Below are 12529 nucleotides of genomic sequence, written 5' to 3' on the forward strand. Positions count from 1 at the left end.
CTAAGCTTAGGACACATGAAGAGATCTCCTACTCTAGGGAGGGTGCGACGGCAGGTTGGTGTGCACTAAGCTCCGCCAAGGTTCTCCCCCAACGAGCCCACCCCTCTCCAACAATCATAGGCGGTGACACCCCTCTCCAACAATCATAGGCAGTGACACTGCCATTTGTGTTTGTCGCCTTCCTGACGGTACAATAATGATTGTCACCACGGTTGATCCTGGCCTCACCGCCGCACCCGAGAATGAGGGGGAGAGGACTGTCCTGCTGCCGCCACCATATCCATGCCCCGTCTAGCTCATCGTTGTGCCGGAGGAAAATATGACATCTCTACCACCACCCAAGGATTTGTCCGGTGCCGACACATTGGTATAGGCATTGCCAACACCTTTGTATGGCTGCCTTGTTGACTCCTTCATGTGCCCCCCAACATGCAATAAGGTACGCTCGACCATGACCACGTCATCACAAAAATATGGTATGCTAGGACTATCACAAAAAATGGCATGCTAGGACTATGTAGTGACCTGGAAAAAATGTAGAAATAAGCTTCACAATCATACCGGTAATATACTTATCGAGACTTCCTTTAGGTATGTACTCAAAACATAGCACCCAGTTTCGTAGATCTGCCATGACAAATTTCCCGTCATAGTCCCCCACCATCCCTTGCGTGTCAGAACAATACCCCAAAAAACGAACTATGTTCTTGTGCTTGGCCTTTATTAGGCACTCGACCTCTTTGTGGAATTTATTCTCATGCATGTCAATTGTTATGGACAGCTTCTTCACAGCGACCATTCCTTTTCCCACCGTTCCCTGCAACCACAACGTGAATTACTTTTTGTGATTGTGATGTGCATATGTCATATATCTTATACATCAACTGTGATAAGGAATGAGGAAGCTTACTAGACAGGAGTAATCCGTACCTTATAAACAACCGCAAACCCACCACTGCCAATTTGTTGATCATCAGAAAAACTGTCTGTGATTTCTTGTAAAAGTGATAACGGCAGGTATGTTGGCTCCGCACTTTCATCAAGCACCATGTGCTCTAGGTCAACCTTGTGTCTAGTACTGATTTTGGTATCCATTTGCAATCACTACTAGAGTGCACTACCTCTGAAACAAGACACCACAACTATTAGCTTTTAGTTTGTGTGTGTTCGTTGACAATAAGATAACTATTAGCTTTTTACTCAAGTAAATATAGATGGATCTCGTCTCTGTCTCTAGCTAGTTATTCAAGTTTTTTTTTCTGCTTTTTTTTTGCGGGAGAGCTAGTTACTCAAGTATAATCATAGAAGAACACTATTTTGCTAGCCTGGTTTAAAAGTATAGCCAATTAGCAATTTAAAAGTAGAGTAAATCATTCAGCAATAGTAACGGATTCTTACGTGTCGCTAGCCTGATTTGATTTGCATTAATTAGCTGTTTTGGGTTTATTGTTGGAATTTTGCTAGTAGGCCTTTGGCCCAAAGCCCAACTAAAATTCTGAAATTTTCTTGGCCCATTCATGCACACATGTGAGTGGAGTGAGTGGGGCTAAAGTTTAGTCCCATCTCATAAGTTGAGAGAGAGTTGCACCTCTTTATAAGGTGGGCTCTTCTACCACTTGTATGAGCATGAGAAGAGGATACCTACACGTGCGCTCCTCCTCCTTGCTCGCCTCGCCACGCCATGCCTCGCCTCGCCACGACGTGTCTACCCAAGCCGCCGCCGCTTCGTATGGTTTCTCACCACCGTTCCAGATCATTGCGCCGCCAAGCAAGTCTTCTCCATCCCTTCTTTCGGCGTGCACCGGCAAAAGGGACAGCGGGCCTCCGGAACCCCACCTCTCATGATCCTGTACGGGAGAGGGGCGATCAGGTTTTTGGGGAGCGCACTCGCACGACTGCTGGTAGCGACGACTTCGCGAACGATGACTTCTTCCCCGATCTCGGCAACCTCATCCTCGATGACATGGGCGACAACGTCAATGCCGGCGGTGCTGCTCCCGCTGCATCGTATGTGATTCTATCCTTCCAGTTTGAAATCGTGGTAGAATTCATGTTTCTAGTATGTGCCCTAGATGTGATCTGTTCATCTACTATGCTAGTTCACATGATTAGTTTAATCTCTGTTGTTGTAGTCATGATTTATCATCTATTTTTCGGATTAAATCTCGTAGTAATTTGCTCATATTCCAACAATCCAAAAACCTGATTATAGGCAATTTACTCCGAGTGGTTTTGCTGCGCATCTAAAGCCGTCTGCCTTTAAGGGGGCACAATATAAGAGGTGGCGCACGAGAGCAGTCTACTGGTTTTAGACCATGGGCTGCTATGATGCCACCAAGGGCAAGCCTGAGAGCGATCTTAATCCAGCACAACTGGAAGCTTTTGAGAAGATCGATACCCTCTTTGAAGGCGCTCTTCTGAGTGTTTTTGATGACTCCAATGTGAATTCGTATATGTCGTTTGACAACCGCAAGGACATGTGGGCTGCGCTCGAGGCCAAGTTTGGTGCCTCGGACGCTGGCAGTGAGTTGTACGTCATGGAGCAATTCTATGACTACAAGATGACTGATGAGCGCGCTGTTGTACAGCAGGCTCATGAGATACAGTCGCTCGCAAAAGAACTTGAATACTTTAAGTGTGTGTTGCCAGACAAATTTGTTGTCGGAGGCATCATTGCCAAGCTTCCACCTTCGTGGAACAATTTTGCTACTTCCCTGAAACAATAGAGACATGAGTTTTCCATTGCGGATCTCATTGGTACTCTTGATGTTGAAGAGAAGGCGAGAGCAAAGGACACACGTACTCGAGTTGCTGAGGGAGGTTCTAGTGCCCACATGGTACAGAAGAAGAACTTCCAGCCCAACAAGTTCAAAAACAACAAGAACAAAACTCAGGGCAAAGGCAAGTTTGATACAAAGAACAATCCATCACGTTCTACCAACTTCAAGAAGAATTCTCATAAGAAGGGGAAGGGACTTTGCCATGTCTGCGGTGATCCTAATCACTGGGCTCCGAAGTGTCCTAACCGCTTTGAGGAGCGCAAACATGAGAAGAGCGGCAAGTCCGCTAATGTTGTCATCGGTGATACTGATATGAAGGAATTAGGGTACGGCATTTTTCCTACCATCCTTTCAGTATTTCAATCCCCTGATTGGTTAATTGACACCGGTGCCAATGTACATGTTTGTGCTGACGCCTCCATGTTTTCTTCTTACCAGGCCACTGGGAATTCTCCGGTGCTGATGGGGAACGAGTCACATGCCATCGTTCGAGGTGTTGGTACGGTCGATCTAAAGTTTACTTCGGAGAAGACCGTGCATCTGAAGAACGCTCATCATGTGTCGTCCATCAATAAAAATCTCGTTAGCGGTTCCCATTTATGTTGAGATGGTTTTAAGTTGGTTTTCGAATTCAATAAAGTTGTAATTTCTAAGTATGGACAATTTGCTGGAAAAGGCTATGAGAGCGGAGGCTTGTTCCGCCTGTCTTTGTCAGATATTTGCACTAAAGTTATTAATAATGTTTGCCACAACAATGAGTCTGATATTTTGCATTCACGACTTTGTCACATTAACTTTGGTTGCATGACGCGGCTAGCCAATATGAATTTAATTCCGAAAATCTCTTCCGTCAAAGGCTCTAAGTGCCAAGTATGTGTGCAAGCTAAGCAACCTCGCAAGTCCCATAAGACTGCAGAGGCAAGAGACTTGGCGCCACTAGAGCTTATACATTCTGATCTTTGTGAGATGAATGGCGTGTTGACAAAAGATGGAAAGAGATACTTCATGACATTGATTGATGAATCCACTAGATATTGTTATGTGTATCTTCTGAAATAAAAAGATGAGGCTTTGACTTTCTTCAAAAACTATAAAGCTGAGGCAGAGAACCGACTTGATCGAAAAATTAAACGGCTTAGGTCCAATCATGGTGGAGAGTATTTTTCCAATGAATTTGATATGTTTTGTGCGGAACATGGTATAATCCATGAGAGGACGCCTCCCTACTCACCCCAATCAAATGGGGTAGCCGAAAGAAAGAACTGAACTCTAACTGATATGGTTAACATCATGTTAGACACTTCGGGTCTATCCAAGGAATGGTGGGGGGAGGCGCTAATGACTGTGTGTCATGTCCTAAACCGAGTTCCCACAAAGCATAAGACCATGACTCCATTTGAGGAATGGGAAAGGAAAAAGGTTGAAACTCTCTTACCTACGCATTTGGGGTTGTTTGGCGAAAGTCAATATACCAATTCCCAAGAAGCGCAAGCTTGGACCAAAAGTCGTGGATTGTGTTCTTTTGGGCTATGCTTTTCATAGCATCGGCTATAAATTTTTGATAATAAAATCTGAGGTATCCGACATGCATGTTGGTACGATTATGGAGTCGCATGGTGCAACTTTCTTTGAGGACATATTTCCTATGAAGGATATGTCGAGTTCATCAAATCAGGAGATACCTACTCCATCTAGTGAGGAATTCACTGTAATTCCTGAACCCACCATTGCGATGGAACACGTTGAGAATCCTGTTGAGGGTGACAATGGAACTCCTGTGAGGAGTAAGAGACAGAGGACTGCAAAGTCCTTTGGTGATGATTTCATTGTGTACCTCGTGGATGACACACCCAGGACTATTTCAGAAGCCTATGCATCTCCTGATGCTGACTACTGGAAGGAAGCTGTACGTAGCGAGATGGATTCTATCTTAGCTAACCGTACCTGGGAGATCACTGACCGTCCTTATGGGTGCAAACCTGTAGGATGTAAGTGGGTGTTCAAGAAGAAGCTTAGATCTGATGGTACGATTGAAAAGTACAAGGCACGACTTGTGGCCAAGGATTATACCCAGAAAGAAGGTGAAGACTTCTTTGATACTTACTCACACGTGGCTAGACTAACTACAATTCTGGTGCTACTATCACTGGCTGCCTCACATGGTCTTCTCATTCATCAAATGGACATTAAGACGGCTTTCCTCAATGGAGAGTTGAAGGAGGAAATTTACATGGATCAGCCAGATGGTTTTGTAGTACCTGGTTAGGAAGGAAAGGTGTGCAAGTTATTAAAGTCTTTATATGGCCTTAAACAAGCTCCTAAGGAGTGGCATGAGAAGTTCGAAAGAACATTAACTACTGCCGGCTTTGTAGTAAACGATGGTGACAAGTGTGTGCACTATCGCTATGGTGGGGGCGAAGGAGTTATTCTTTGTCTGTATGTCGACGACATATTGATCTTTGGAACCAAACTTGATTTAATCAAGGAGGTTAAGGATTTCTTATCTCGTTGTTTTGAGATGAAGGATCTAGGAGTAGCTGATGTTATCTTAAATATCAAGCTGTTGAGAGATGAGAATGGTGGGATCACACTGCTTCAGTCTCACTATGTGGAAAAGGTATTGAGTCGTTTTGGGTATAGCGATCGCACACCTTCTCCAACTCCATATGATGCTAGTGTGTTGCTTCGAAAGAATCGACGGATGCTAGAGATCAACTGAGGTATTCTCAGATTATTGGCTCGCTTATGTATTTGGTGAGTGCCACGAAGTCTGACATCTCTTTTGCTGTGAGCAAGCTGAGTTGGTTTGTGTCAAAACCGGGAGATAATCATTGGCATGCGCTTGAGAGAGTTAGCGCTATTTGAAAGGCACCGCGAGCTATGGGATTCACTACACCAGGTATCCAAGGGTACTGGAGGGTTATAGTGACTCAAACTGGATATCTGATGCTGATGAGATAAAGGCCACAAGTAGTTATGTTTTTACACTTGGTGGTGGTGCTGTTTCCTGGAAGTCTTGCAAGCAGACCATCTTAACGAGGTCAACTATGGAAGCAGAATTCACAACATTAGACACTGCCACTGTTGAAGCAGAGAGGCTTCGTGAACTCTTGATGGACTTACCTATGGTTGAAAAACCAATACCCCCTATCATGATGAACTGTGATAATCAAACTGCGATCGTCAAGATAAACAGTTCGAAGGACAATATGAAGTCCTGAAGACATGTGAAGAGGAAACTAAAATCTGTCAGAAAATTGAGGAACTCTGGAGTTATTACGTTGGATTATATCGAAACGTCGAAAAACTTGGCAGATCTCTTCACAAAGGGTCTATCACGTAATGTGATAGATAATGCATCAATGGAGATGGGTTTGAGACCCACCGCATGAGTTGTCCATAGTGGTAACCCACTCTATGTGATCGGAGATCCCGTGAAGTAGAAGTGGGAGACAAACTGTTGGTCAGCTGGGAGGAGAGTATCCCTATATTAACTATCCCACTCCGTGAAGATGCAATACTCTCTTGATCTGCATGGCAGGTTGACTTATCTTAATGTGTTCCAAGTGGCTTATTCGGGTAAGCAGAGATGTTGTCCTGCAGAATATCTTCTGAGAAACACACCTATATAAATTTGAATGTTAATGTCGCAGTCTGTGAGAATTGGGTGTTCTCTAATAAATTCATGAAAAAGCCCTGGAGTACGACGTATATGCTCCACCCGCGGGGAAGCCTTGCGGCAGCCCAGTATCGGTCAAGAATTTGTGTGAAACTAGTCTCGCAGAAAACTTATAGTTCAAGGCATAATCCACTATTCAAGTTGCGATCTAGTGTAGCATAAATCTAGTGTAGCCGAGCCGAAGACAGAGCTATGCACGTTGTCTATATTTTTAATTAATAATTAACGGACGCGTTAATTACTGAATCGTTTCCGATTTTTTTGGATCGTGACGACTCCGACGTGGGGTTTACTCCCACGACCTACCCGGCCCGCACTATATAGTCAGGCAGACGTCTGCCACCACCGTTCCAGATCATTGCGCCGCCATGCAAGTCTTCTCCATCCCTCCTTTCGGCGTGCACCGGCAGAAGGGACAGCAGGCCTCCGGAACCCCGCCTCTCGTGATACTGTACAGGAGAGGGGCGATCAGGTTTTTGGGGAGCCCACTCGCGCGACTGCTGGCAGCGACGACTTCGGGAATGACGACTTCTTCCCCGACCTCGGCAACCTCATCCTCGACGACATGGGGGACAACGTCAACGCCGGCGGTGCTGCTCCAGCTGCACCGTATGTGGTTCTATCCTTCCTATTCGAGATCGTGGTAGAATTCATGTTTCTAGTATGTGCCCTATATGTGATCTGTTTATCTGCTATGCTAGTTCACATGATTAGTTTAATCTCTGTTGCTGTAGTCATGATTTATCAACTGTTTATTCGAATTAAATCTCATAGTAATTTGCTCATATTTCTGACATTTACCACCCTAGCACTGGAAACATAGAAATTAGCAACCTCGTGAGGGAAGGATGGATCGATGGCCAGAACTAACTAAGAGGAAACCAAAACACAGAATATACACTAGGGTGTTGATAGAGACCATCCTTCTCAAGAAATTAAGAGCACATGCGCATACATACCACGGCAGCGATGCTAAGTATTTCTGTAGAAGTAGAACCTGCCGGCCAGTGAGCAGAGATCAGTGAAATCTGGATCACCACGTCCTCCTGCCCGAGCTCTTAGGAAGATGGTCGACGACGATGAACCCACACGGCCTTAGCCTGCAGCGACAACACGTGATGGTAGAGCGCAGCTAGATGTCCTCACGGTCCGATGTAGAATGGGGAGGAAATTGTGTGGAGAAGACTGAGACACGGGAAAGAAATTGGAGAAGATAGAGGTGTATACGCGCCTGCTGTTCCACCTCAAACAGACATCCTTGGGATATGGTTGCGGAGAAGGCTTAAATCCGTCCACAGATAAATTCAAGACTAGTGAGATATATTATGTACCCTTTGTATGCTTCCTTTTTGAATTGATATGTGTAGCATTTTTGTACCGAAGCAGAAGTATCTATTCAACTACTCAAGTGCTGCTCTCTAGTTGGTTTTCAAAACACAGTATGACATAGATGCTCACAAACAAATATAACAGTAATGATAAAAAAATTGCTGGGTAAATACTAATGATAATTAACGCAAATGCTCCCAACTAAAGTGTGAACTAAAAAAGAACAGCCTCTGGTTTTCTACTGTTTTTAGTCAAAGATCTAGGCTGGAATTTATGTAAAATTGTACTACAATACTCTAAAATAAATTGTATCATCTCAAAGTATTATAGGAACCCTAAGTCTGATAAAACAAATTTCGTTGTCCGCAGGTTTTGGGTTTTAGTGAATGAAACGACGACATTTTAGTTTCAATAGAGAATGATGATTGTGTTTTGAGCATTAGTTTTAATTCAAGGGTTGCAGATTTCTAGAGTATAGTTGAAAAATAAATTATGACTATTGAATTACTGATGTTATTGAATCTTAAATCTTAGGGTACCTTCTAACTTTTGGTGATCCCGAGTGGAGGTTCAGTTTTGTGAACCAGCACACACCGGCCAACTCTCATTCAATTCTTCTTCACAAGAAGGACAAGTGAACCCATAAGATAGTCTTGGGCGGATATACAATACTTGCCCCGTGAGCACGAGCTCTGGCTCGGCACCACCATTACCTGAAAACCAACGAACTACCAGGGCGATGAAGATCGCTGCAACACATCAACGATGGGTGCACATGAAGGTGGAATGGGTGTCGTTGGCAAGAGAGGGCGTCTAGCTTCCACACGTTGTGGATGACATCAATGAGTAAGGGGGGCGTACAAAATGGAGAAGCGAGGGAGTGGCGGCATGCAATGTAGAAAAGAGTGACCGGATACAAATACATAGGTGGGTTATGACAATCGCAAATACAAACATAGATGACTAGCCACGGTCCATAGTAATGTATGCGGTTTTCAGGACTTAACTTTAAGTAGCAATTGGACTAGTAATGCATAAGTCATGTAACTTAAAATTCATACCATGGGGGAAAATCCAGATACTAATTTAATGGTTTAAGTTTTGTCCATTTTATTGGTTAAAATTGTGGTCAAATTTGAATCTCAAAAAGTATGTGAATCTTCTCTTTTAGCCTGAAGGAGTACAATAAAAGAAGAATGAAAACAAATGGATCGTCGTTGAAAAGATCCATGGCAGGAGGGCGACGGCAAAGACGCATTTATCAACACATGTAACACATTGAGGTGTTAACACGTGCTTGGTGATTTTTTTGAGAACATGGTGTAATTTTTCTTTGAGACACACTCCCTCCCTCCGTGATTATTAGTAGTCTTCTTTGATTACTTTTGCAGGTATAACTGATGTCCCAACGCCCAAGACAGATACTTGTAAAGAGGCTTTAGCTCTGGCAGAGGATCTACTTGCTACACGAATTATTGGGTCATCGAACTGCAAGACGGTGATCAAGGATCTTGCGGAGAATACTCACAACATCCATGGTGCGATTATCAGAGAAATCAAGGTCGATGTTGTGTAGTTTGAGAGCTATAATTTTATTCATGAATCATAAGAGTAGAAACTTTGAGTCAGACAATCTAGCTAATTTCCATTTTCTCTCGAGTTGGGTAGACATGTGTCGCTCAATGAGCCACATTACATTGTAACTGTTCCTTTGGACCTTGTTGATCAATAAAGCAATGTAGTTTCCCCAAAAAAAGACTACCTACCACCGTGAATGCTATACCTCACTTCAGTTGACGTCTTTTTGGGCCCGCCCATGTGCAGGGCGGAACGACCCTGTCTTTTATTTCTTTTTTGCCTTTTATTTTCTTTTAATTTTATTTTCAAATTTAAAATAATTCGAATTTTTTTAAAAATTTCTAACTTTCAAAAAATAGCGCAATTCAGAAAACAAATGTTTGAGAAATCATTAACTGTCCCTGAATTAAAAAATGTTCATGATTTTGAAAAATGTTCGCAGATTTGAAAAATATATGTGATTTTGAAAATAATGTCCGCATATTCAAAACATGTTCATGATTTGGAAAGTATGTTAAGGAAATAAAAAAATCGCGTATTAAGAACAAATTCTGAATTTGAAAAAATGTTCATGATTTTTTTAAATGCCATCAAAAAAATGCTCATGAATTTCAAATGCAGTTCATATATTCAAAAAATGTTCAATGATTCCAAAATGTTCATTAATTTCAAAAAATATTTCTCTAAGGAAAAATGTTTTTGAATTTTACAATTTGTTTCGAAAATTCAAAAAATGTTCACAGTTTCAGAAAATGACGGCAATTTGTTAAAGATGTTCATGATTCAGAAAATGTTCAGAAATTGGTTAAACAATTCCGAATTTTTTAAAAATGCGTTTGTGTTTTCCTAACTATTTATTTTTTTATAAAAATGTTCACAAATTATAAAGATGTTCATAAAATGAAAATGCAAATAAAAATAAAGAAAGAAATAAAAATAAAATAAAAGACAACAACAAAGAACAAAGCCTTTAGTCGCAAACAAGTTGGGGTACGCGTGAAACCCTTAAATTCTAGCTACCAACTCATGGCTCTAGACATGGATAGCGAGTTTCCACGGATACGTGTCTGTGGCTAGTGATTTGGTGATACAGCAGTCCTTCAGATCTCCTTTTACGTATTCCTTACATGTCAAATTCGGTCTAGCTCAACAAAAAAAATGAACAAGAAACAAAGAAAAGAAATACATAATGAAACAATAAAATAAAAAGAAAAATGAAATAAAAATCAAATAAAAGAAAAGGTCGGTCCAGCGAACGTTCCCAAGACCGGAGGGAAAAAGACCAGACTGGGCGGCCCACCCGCTGGAAAGGCGCGAAATGGGGGTATGCACTAGGTCCCTATACAACGACCTACCCGCCAAATAGGTGCCGCGTATCTTGCTTATAGCGGGTATGGCATCCGTCTCACGCGTAGAGTCCCCAGCGAGAACACATATGGGCAAAGCTAGTCACGTGACTGTGTTTTTTTTAATATATTTATTTTCTGTTTTTAGTTTTAGTTTGGTTAAATCTGGTTTTATTTGTTTCTTTCTCAGTTTTCTTTGTTTTTACATGTTTTCTTTGTTTCTTTATTGGTTTTCATAATTTTTTTTGTTTTCCTATGTTTTTTTGTTTCTTTCTTGGCTTTGCTCTGACCTTTTTGTTTTCTTTGTTTCCTTCTCCTTTTTGCATTGTTTTTTTTTTCGTTTTCGTTTTCCCGTTTTCTCTTTGGTTACTCCTTTTCCTTTTTAACATATATCTACATTTTTGTTACATATTGTACATTATTTCTTATAAATTGAGAACACTTTTTAAATACATGTTAAACTTTTTTCGAATACTTCCTCCATACCATATGAATTGATGCTAAAATATATGTATCTTAGACACACTAGAATGGATGTATATAACACTGAAATACGTCTAGATACGTTTATTTTAGCGCTAATTAATATGAGATGGAGGGAGTAGATGATTAAAAAAATTCCAAATGATGTTTCAATTTCTTTTGTTTAGATACACATTGCACATTTTTTTATACAAGTAAAACCAATTTTAGTATTGGTTTAACATTTTTTTGGAGCTGTGGTTTAACATTTTTCATATATATGATTAACAGTTTTTAGATTATATCTTTGATGTCTACTTTTCTTCCTAAACATCGTGTATTTCTATTATACATCTGATACATTTTTTATACATGTTTAACATTTTCTAAATACATGATTAATATTTGTTTATACATATATTTTAGGATGTTCACTTTTTCCATACACGTTGTACATTTTATTGTCATAAGGAAAAAAACTATATACACGTTTAATATTTTTTGAAATACGTGATAACAATTTTGAAAACTTGTATCTTTTGATGTCGACTTTTTCCATACACATTGTATATTTTTTGTATACATCAGAAATATTTTGTATGTACACATTTAACATTTATTAAATGCCTCTTAACATTTTTAGAAAATGCATGTAAAATATTGTTTCTAATATATATATTTAGAGCATTTGGAAGTATAAGCAAAAGTAAAAAAAGGAAAAAAAATAAAACAAAAAACATGGAAAATAGAAAGAAAAAAAGGCGGTGTCCTCCCGCGTGCTGGCTGCCCAATTTTGCCAGGAGCCTGGTTCGCGCCCTAGTTGGACCGGACCATTCGTGAGCTCCCTTCCTTCAGGCGAGAACTGACTCTTATCTCGCGTCAACCAAGACATAGTCGGGCCTCCTCCCACCAGCATTATGCCCATCTCACAAAAGAAGCCCAATATTCTGCCCTTCGGTGGACCCCAACTTCCCCATAGCCAAGCCAAGCCAAGCCGGCCCAAGGAAGCTTCTCCGACCCTGAATTTTCCCTGCAGCAACCACTGGTGGCTAGTCAGTTACCTCGACTTTGCAGAGCCTGAATCTTTTCGAGTTTCGATATGCTTGGAAGGAAGGTAGAAGAATGCAATGCGTTAACCTGAAACAGATCTGGACTATCTTGCAGTCAGCATCAGCAGCAACACTTTGAGGTCTAGGAGTCTAGCCGATCTAGTGATTATGTCAGAATCACATATTCGGATAAATACAGACGGTTTGTTTCAGTTATGCATGTTGTTAGCCTGTTAGGTATACTCACGGCGAAAATTCATACAATTGGTTTGCTGGCAACGTGATGTGAACTCCATCAGCATAAAT

The 12529-nt window shown here is 41.2% G+C and overlaps 2 protein-coding genes across 2 annotated transcripts in view; both read right to left on the bottom strand.

The window, feature by feature from the left end:
- The window catches only part of LOC119319494 (probable serine/threonine-protein kinase PBL5), an 11261-nt gene extending 3559 nt beyond the window's left edge, over positions 1-7702 (bottom strand). Inside the window, exons 1-3 of the mRNA XM_037593964.1 lie at positions 7419-7702; positions 931-1123; positions 562-817 (exon numbers count right to left, since the gene is read on the bottom strand). Of these exons, the coding sequence (XP_037449861.1) occupies positions 562-817; positions 931-1095 (421 nt within the window). The 5' untranslated portion in view covers positions 1096-1123; positions 7419-7702. The remainder of the gene's footprint in view (positions 1-561; positions 818-930; positions 1124-7418) is intronic.
- Positions 7703-11845: 4143 nt separating this feature from the next.
- Positions 11846-12529, bottom strand: part of LOC119319495 (cysteine-rich receptor-like protein kinase 37) — a 14724-nt gene continuing 14040 nt past the window's right edge. The window contains exon 7 of the mRNA XM_037593966.1: positions 11846-12204. Coding sequence (XP_037449863.1) covers positions 11854-12204 — 351 coding nt within the window. The 3' untranslated portion in view covers positions 11846-11853. The remainder of the gene's footprint in view (positions 12205-12529) is intronic.

This window comes from Triticum dicoccoides, chromosome 6A (assembly GCF_002162155.2).
Source record: "Triticum dicoccoides isolate Atlit2015 ecotype Zavitan chromosome 6A, WEW_v2.0, whole genome shotgun sequence".
Lineage (NCBI taxonomy): Eukaryota > Viridiplantae > Streptophyta > Magnoliopsida > Poales > Poaceae > Triticum > Triticum dicoccoides.